General features: G+C 38.9%; 1 protein-coding gene across 1 annotated transcript; it reads right to left on the minus strand.

The window, feature by feature from the left end:
• Positions 1-2440: 2440 nt before the first annotated feature.
• Positions 2441-3443, minus strand: LOC133088258 (histone-lysine N-methyltransferase, H3 lysine-36 specific-like). Its single transcript, XM_061186108.1, is given in 2 exon segments — positions 2441-3135; positions 3138-3443. Coding segments are annotated over 2 exon segments (984 nt in total). The 5' UTR covers positions 3427-3443.
• Between the last annotated feature and the right edge of the window lie 4622 nt (positions 3444-8065).

Here is an 8065-nt window from a genome sequence, read left to right on the forward strand (position 1 = left end):
ATTTTTATGACATATACCTCATAGCCACCCCTGCTGTGCTTCCCACTGCTCTTCCACCAGGATAATGCCAAGCCTCATCGTTCTTTGCCTGCACTTTTGTGATCAACCAAGGTTGCAACTGATCCCACTGTTTCCAGTCTACCTTCACTGAGTTGTTTTTTTCAGTGTATCAATATATTTATTGTTACAGCTTTATTTTTTCATTATTTTTATTGATGTATAGTTGATTTACAATGTTGTGTTAGTTTCAGGTATACAGCAAAGTGATTCAGTTATATATATAACTGAATAGATATATATATACACACACACACACACACATATATATCTATTCTTTTTCAGATCCTTTTCCATTATGGGTTGTTACAATATATTGACTATAGTTCCCTGTGCCATTCAGCAGGTCCTTATTGCTTATCTATTTTACATATAGTAGTGTGTATCTGTTAATCCCAAACTCCCAATTTATCCCTCCCCCGCTTCCCTCTTTGGTAACCTTAAGTTTGTTTTCTATGTCTGTGAGTCTGTTTCTGTTTTGTTAGTAAGTTCATTTGTATCTTTTTTTTAGATTCCACATATAAGTGATATCATATGATATTTGTCTTTCTCTGTCTGACTTCACTCAGTATGATAATCTCTAGGGCCATCCATGTTGCTGCAAATGGCATTATTTCATTCTTGTTTATGGCTAATATTCCATTGTATGTATATATACCACATCATCTTTATCCATTCATCTGTTGATAGTGTTGTTACAGCTTTATATTATAAACTTAATATCTGATATAGTGAGCCCTCTCCTATTTCTCTCCTCTCATGCCTCCCTCTTGCCATTTATTCATTATTTTCAAAATTGCTTTACTACTTATAGACCTTTATTCTATATAGCATTTAGTATCTTAAAATATTATTTTGAAAGTACTACTGAGATTATATTAGGTACATAGTTTTGGGGGAGAATTACTTCTTTATAATTTTGCATTTTCCCATCCATGAACATGGCATATCTTTTCATTTATGCAAATTCACTTGTTATTTAATAGAGTTTAAATTTTTTCTTGGTGAAGTTCTTTTTTCTTAGGTTAATTCTTAGATTCCCTTATTGCTTTTTGGCTATTATAAATAGTATCTTATATTATTTTTTCAGCTGGATCTTACTGGTATAGAAATGCTTTGTTGTACTTCTTATCCAGTTTTGGAACCTGGTTCCTATAAGCTTCATAAAATGAGTTAGGGAGTTTTTAACCTTTAAAAATTTTCTGGAACATCTTTGATGATAGTGACTATTCATTCCTTGAAAGTTTGGTAAAATTTACTTGTGTGTGTGTGTGTGTGTGTGTGTGTATGTGTGTGTTTAGGCACAGAGCTTTTGATGACTATTTTAATTTATAGTGTTTGATTCCAATTTTCTATTTCTTCTTTTCCTTTTTTACAGTAAAATGAATGTTTAATGCACTCAAAACTATCATCACATACCATAAAATTTTCTCTGATTAAATCTTTACATAGTATTTCAGAGGTATGTTGGGAGGAAATGGGATCCTCTTTGGTGACATTACAGGTGACCATGACAATGTGTCTGGACAGAAACAAAATCAGAATCAAATATTTAAAGCTGAAAGGAATCTTTTAACAACCAAGTTAAAACAATCAGATTTTAAAGGTGATTAAACTGAGGCTAAGAAAAGTCAACTGATCATTTAGCCAACTAGGAATAGTCAAAAAATTCTGCATAAGACCAAACTTTTAAAAAACTTTATCATTTACCACAATCTAACAGTAGTATGTAGCACTATTGAGTAACTCAAATTACATTTTTTTCCATTTCTATACACATACACCCATACCACACATTTATATACACTTCAAAATTTAAAACTAGGAAAGGTTCAAGAGCCTACTCTGATGGTGGTAGTTACCTAAAGCATAGGATGCTGTACAACAGGTAGTTCAGGAAAATTAGCCTAATTTAAATTCTGACTGATGTCCAAGAAGGCCTTCTCATCTTAGCTACTCTGAATGTTTACCCAAAATGCATTTCAACCTGCAGCAAAAGTCACCCCATCAACTAAAAATATAAGCCATGCCTTACGCAGAAACAGGACTCCAGGTAATTAACTGGTTCACCTGTACTCATAATACCAGCAAACCAAAGCCGAGTCCACTTAAAAAAGAAAAAGCTAAACAAATGTATACCTCCATCTTGAACATTTAAATCTGAACTCAATCAAATGCCCTTAAAAGTTTAACTCTTAGCCAGTCCTCAATGGAGAGTTAACTGGGAAAAATCAAAAAAGAACCAAACTCATACAATAGAGGAAAATTTTTTAAATCAAAGTAAAATTTCCCCAAAGAGCTTATCATTAGCAATAGGCTTTCATCTGTGAACTGATAAACAACCAAAAACCAATTAGTTATAATTGGTTTTTATAGTTTCCCTTTAAGTTGCCTGTATATATACATTTATGTATATATTTAAATTGTACCAAAAACTGCTTACAAATGGCAATTCCTGTGAAGTAGATGATGATGAAGTTCCAGGTAATTCTAGTATGTTTCCTAATATATTGGTACTGGAGTCTGGATCATCCTGAAAAGATAAATTTATTGAGTTTAATTGCTCTTCTATGGTAATGGTTGTATCTCCTAGTGAAAGGGGGGCTGGGAGAAGGGCTGCTTTTTCATTGCTGCCATCCACTTCATTTCTTTGCTTACTTTTCTGTGTTTCAGTTTGAGGAGCTAATGGCAAGAATGGCGATTTGACTGCACCGTGTCTACTGTCTGGTGTGCTGTCTTGTTCATTTCCCCTGGCCACGTCTACACCATTCTCTGATTTAGGCTCATAATTGCAGGTGGCATTGGTCTGAGTTTCCTCGAAGATCTGCTCTATACTCTCATCTTCTGTGCCTGGCTCTTCTGGGTCCATTTCAGAACCTACATCTGCATCATCCAGACAAGTAAAATTCTCGAAGTGCAGAAAGCCATTCTTGATAGTCTTTGTTACTTTTACCTGGAGTTCAGGGGATTTATTACAAGAGGGTTCCTGTTTCATAGCAAGTGCTGTTGGACCACCAGGACTCAGGGAAGTGCAAACAATTGGCGACTGAGCTCTTGAATCACTTTTTTCAGGGTCTGAAAGGATTCTGATCCATCAGCAGACCCATTTAAATACTCTGCATTGATCATGGAGGCCAAATCCTGTAGTCTCCGCAGTGGAATGTAACAAGATGGAGAATCTTGTCCATAAGCATTTTGGGATTTTTCACTGGCAGTCCATAACTGCATAGTACACCCATTAAGTGGCTCAGAATAATTGGATTCACCATTACCGAAAGGGCTGTCCTTGTCTTCAGGGGCATCTAAATTCACTGGATTGGAAAAGGGCAGCAGACAATTTCTTCTAGGTAGTTCACAGGTCTGATCCATCCTGGGCCAGCATCAACCGTGCCCCGCGCCCCATCCCGGGCCGGCTGGGGGGAGGGGGTGGCCCCCATTACGCTGGGGCACGAGCGGAGCGATGGGGAGAGCGCAGAGCCGCTTTCCACACCCGCCTCCCACCCCCCCGCGTCTCTCTTCAGGGGAGAAGGCAGCGCGTGCGACCTGCCCCGGCCTATTCCGCCGCCGCCCCCAATTTTCTATTTCTTCTTGCCTCAATAATTTTGCCTGAGGAGTCCCCCAACTGCCATTTCATCTATGTTGTCAAATTTATTAGCATACAGATCTTCATGACACTCTGATTTGTTTACGATCCTTGACGTGTCTTTAGGTATTTTTTCCTTATTATTGTTTTATTTATTTTATCATCTCACTTTTTTTCTCATTACTCTTGCCAGAAGTTTGTCTACCTTATAAATCTTTTCAAATAAAAGATTTTTTTCTTCATTATGTATATTTGTTTTTATATATTATATATATTTGTTTAAGTATATTTGTTTTTATTTATTATATTTAACTTCTTGAGTTGTTAACTTAATTCATTAGTTTTTGGTCCAGGAATATTTTTAGGAGTGTGTCTTGTGTGTTAAAGTTCCTGTAGCCTTGTTTACCTAAGAATATCTTTATTGAATCCTCATGTTTAAATGGGATAGTTTAACTCTATGTTAGAAGTCCTTTTTTTCTCCTTGAAAATAATACTCCATTGACTTCTTGATTTCAGGGTCACAATTTAGAAATCTGATGTCACGTGAATTCATGTTGTTTTGTAAGATATATATTCTCTTTCTATATGCTCTTAGAATTGCCTTTTGGAATTTGAAGTTATTACATTCCACTATAAATCTTAGATGATAATTCTTTTTCTTATCCTTTTTGCACTGTATCAGCCTTTCAGTCTCAAATATTTTTTATTTCAGTCTAAAATCTTTTACCCTGGGAATTTTGGGTCATTATTTATCTATACCTCCTGTATGAATTATCTATTGCTGCATGCATAAGAAATTACCCCAAAATGTAGTGGCTTAAAAGAACAACAATGATTTCTTAAGGTTCCGAGTTGTCTGGGCGGTTCTATGTCTCCTATGTCTCCTATGTCTCGAACTCCTATGTCTGCTTTCAGCTGAAGGGAATCCAGGGGACTGGACAGCTGGGATGACTAGGCCTCTCTCATCATGGGGTCCTTCATCCTCAAGGAGGCTAGACTAGGCTTCCTCACATGGTCAGGACAGTGTACACAAGTGCTTCTTAAGTCTCTGCTTGCTTCAAGTTTACTGATGTTACATTAGTCTAAGTAGTCAGGGTAATTCACATGATCACATGTGCCCCCAGCACATGCACTTACATCTCTACTTGCTTTATTGATATCCCATTGGTCAAAGTAAAGCCCATGATCAAACTCAACATCACTGTGAGAGGGGGGCCTAACCCTACATTGCGAGAGGTATGGTTCATTGGGGACCGCGTAGTGCTACAGTCTACCACATCTCCCTCTGTTTACTTTTTTCTTTCCTTCTGGAACTCCTATTGAAATCCCTACTTTTTGCTTTCATTATTCTTACCTTTTCTAGTTTACTTTTCCTCACTTTATTTCTTCCTGATGCCTTGTGAGATAGTTCCTCAACCTAATCTTTTGTTCACTGGTTCAAATTTGTTTGTAGCCATTCTGTTTTTTGTCTCTTTGAATTCCTTAATTAAACTGTTATATTTTTCCTACCTACTATTTTTACTTGATCTTTTAAAAAATTGTTATATTCATGTTAATATACTATTTGTCCCTCTTTGCTTGTATATATTATACCTATTTCAATTTTTTAAATCTGCCTATCCCATCTAGTATGAATAATTCAGTTTATTACCTTTCTTTTATTAATGGCTGCATTCCTCAGCTATCAGGGTACTTTTCTCTGCAATTTCATTTTGGCTTCTAGGTGTCAGCTATTTGGCTGTTTATGTGCCCTTAGTGGAGAGAAGCCTCAACTCAGCCTCTTATTTGTGTCATTCCTGCTGATTTAAAGGAGGACAGAGATGGCCCCCCAGGGAAGAGAATCAATAGATCAGAGTCTGGGTTTGACCATCTCCCATTGCTGCCTCCTCATAAGACGATCTTGTCCACATAGCCTGAGTCCCCATACTTCTGTCCTTGGCACTGTTTTTATTTGTTTGTTTGTTTGTTTTTATCAAGAGTTTTACTTACTTGACAGGAAGGCAGGAGGAAGGGACACCTTGGTCTAACCTTTGCTCCCATGGCCATCCATTCCCTCCTCCTCACACAAGGCTTCTAGACTCATGTAACATTAATGCACCAACCCTCTGCTGGCCTGACATTCTATTTTCCTGTCTCTCAGTAATGTTGGGGCGGGCAATGATCCATTCAGAGCACTTCTCTTTTGAAATCTTGTAGAAAAGTGTTCTTCACTTTGACTCTTCCTCTCAAGGGGAGTTGGCCACATGCCAACTATACCACCATTTGGAGCCTGAAAGCCCCCCCTTACAGTCTCAGCTGGGTCTGTCAAACTTACACCTTTATGAAATCCCCTCCTTGTGAAGGTGAGTACTTAATAGTAATCTCTAGGTTTTCTGGCTCTTAGAACTGTCTTCCCTCTGCTGCCTTCCAGTCTGATAGTTTGTTTCTTGTCTGTTTTGCTATCTTAGTGGTCATCCCTATTTTTGTTGGGGGGAGTAAGGAAAGTTAAAAATCACACCATCTTAGCCACATCTTGCCTCTATTCCTCTTCTAACTTCACTTTTTCATCTCAATGACAGGGTGATTTTCTGACACACTAAATTGGTGAGATTCTTTGTGGCTCAAATACATTTAAGAGCTTTATTTTCCCTATTGGACAGCATCCAAAATCCCTGAGGCCCTCCACTATCTCGGGTCCCCTTCTTATGCAACATTGTTTCTCACTTCACACAAGCCTTCTCTTTCTTGGAGAACAAATAAGGCTCCTTCCTGCCTCTGCCTCTGCTCAGAATGTTTCCCTAACCCTGAAAACACCCCCCCGCCCCCCAGCCTTCCCGTCTAGCTAGCCAAATCTTCATTGTTCTCCAGAGACCCGTTCAAGTCTTGCCTTTTCTAAGGCTTCCCCTCCCATCCTCTTCTCTTTCCATAGCTTATCACTGTAAACAGTTACATTTATTGCACACTTATATTTAAATGCCAGGCACCAGGCACTACACAATGCTCTAGTTAATCCTGATGAGAACCCTATGAGATACAACAATTACTATCCCGCTTTAAGAAAACTGAAACTCAGAGTGGCTAAATATAACATGGACAAGGTAACACGGTCAGTGGCAGAATTGGGATGTAAATGTACCTTGTGTCTTCAGAGACTACACTCTCAGGCATTTTGCTACGCAGGTCTTAGAGATGCAACTTAACTTATTTGGTGAACATCCTTCCAGACGTTTCTTTTTCTGTCTTTCTGTTTCGAGATATACAGATAGATGTGCTCTGTCCTCTCCTTCCCACTCTCTCTCTCTCAGACACACGTACACACACAGATGGAAAAAAGGTTTTTCATAAATTTCATATAAAATTTGCATAAATCACTCTCTTCTTAAAGTTATTAGCTATAGAAGCAGGAGCAGTCCTGCCTAATTCTGCCTTCCAACTAGATTTTAAATTCCTTAGTGTCCTCTTGCTTCTGAATATCTCCCTTCACTGTCATTAACTCAGTACTGAACACTGAGTAGGAGCTTTACACATGCTTGTTGATGGACTAACAGAAAGAATGTAACTGGAAAAGGCTGATTTACAGATAGAGTCACCGATACACTGTCACAAAGGCCTACAGGGACAGGAGAAATGTCTCATCTTCCTCTGGTCTCACACTTCCAGGTGACCTTAAGCAAGACACTTAAGTGGGGAGGTTAAGAAATGAAGATCCTGTCTGCAGCTGTGAAGGAAGGCCAGACCTATCTATCATGGTCATCAGCCCGCCTTCTGCGGAGGGAGGATCCGAGCAGAAGGGAGGTAACATTTGTCAACTGCTAGGAGCTTCCTGCAGAGACCAGACCACACAGGTACCAGGGATAACTGCTGGCGGGGGAGGAGGGGGGGCGGGGTGCAGGAACAGGAGAGCCGCCCTTGTGCTCACCCAGCAGGATGTGAAAAATTCAGCTGGGTTCTTTTTATAGTATCAATCATCCCTGGTAATGAAGGTTCTGCAATTAGACCTCAGCTGGCAGTTTTGTTGGGGCGTGTGAAGCAGAATAGACTCCTGGGTCTGCAGGAGGGCAGGCTTGTTTGTCAGAAAGGCTTGAAGGCACCGCTGGGAAGAAGCAATGTGATGCAAGAACGGGAGCTATTTTTACAGACCATTTTCTAGCCATAATTGTTCCTTAAATAAGTTCCACTTGGGCATTACAGCGCTAACATTCAGCTCTCAATTAGCTATACAAATGGAGAGAAGTATTAACACAGATAATAGAAAACAGCGACACCACATTTATGTAAGCCACCACTAATTTGGAATTTATGATCATTTCACCTGGGCTTGATTGGCGTTTACTTGTATATATTCTACGGAGAGAGCATTTGTTGAAAAAGATTCAGGGTGGATTAGCCTACTTAAGAGAACATACTGTCTTCAAATACTTACGCCTATTGATGAGTAAATTTTTA

This window comes from Eubalaena glacialis, chromosome 3 (genome assembly GCF_028564815.1).
Source record: "Eubalaena glacialis isolate mEubGla1 chromosome 3, mEubGla1.1.hap2.+ XY, whole genome shotgun sequence".
NCBI lineage: Eukaryota > Metazoa > Chordata > Mammalia > Artiodactyla > Balaenidae > Eubalaena > Eubalaena glacialis.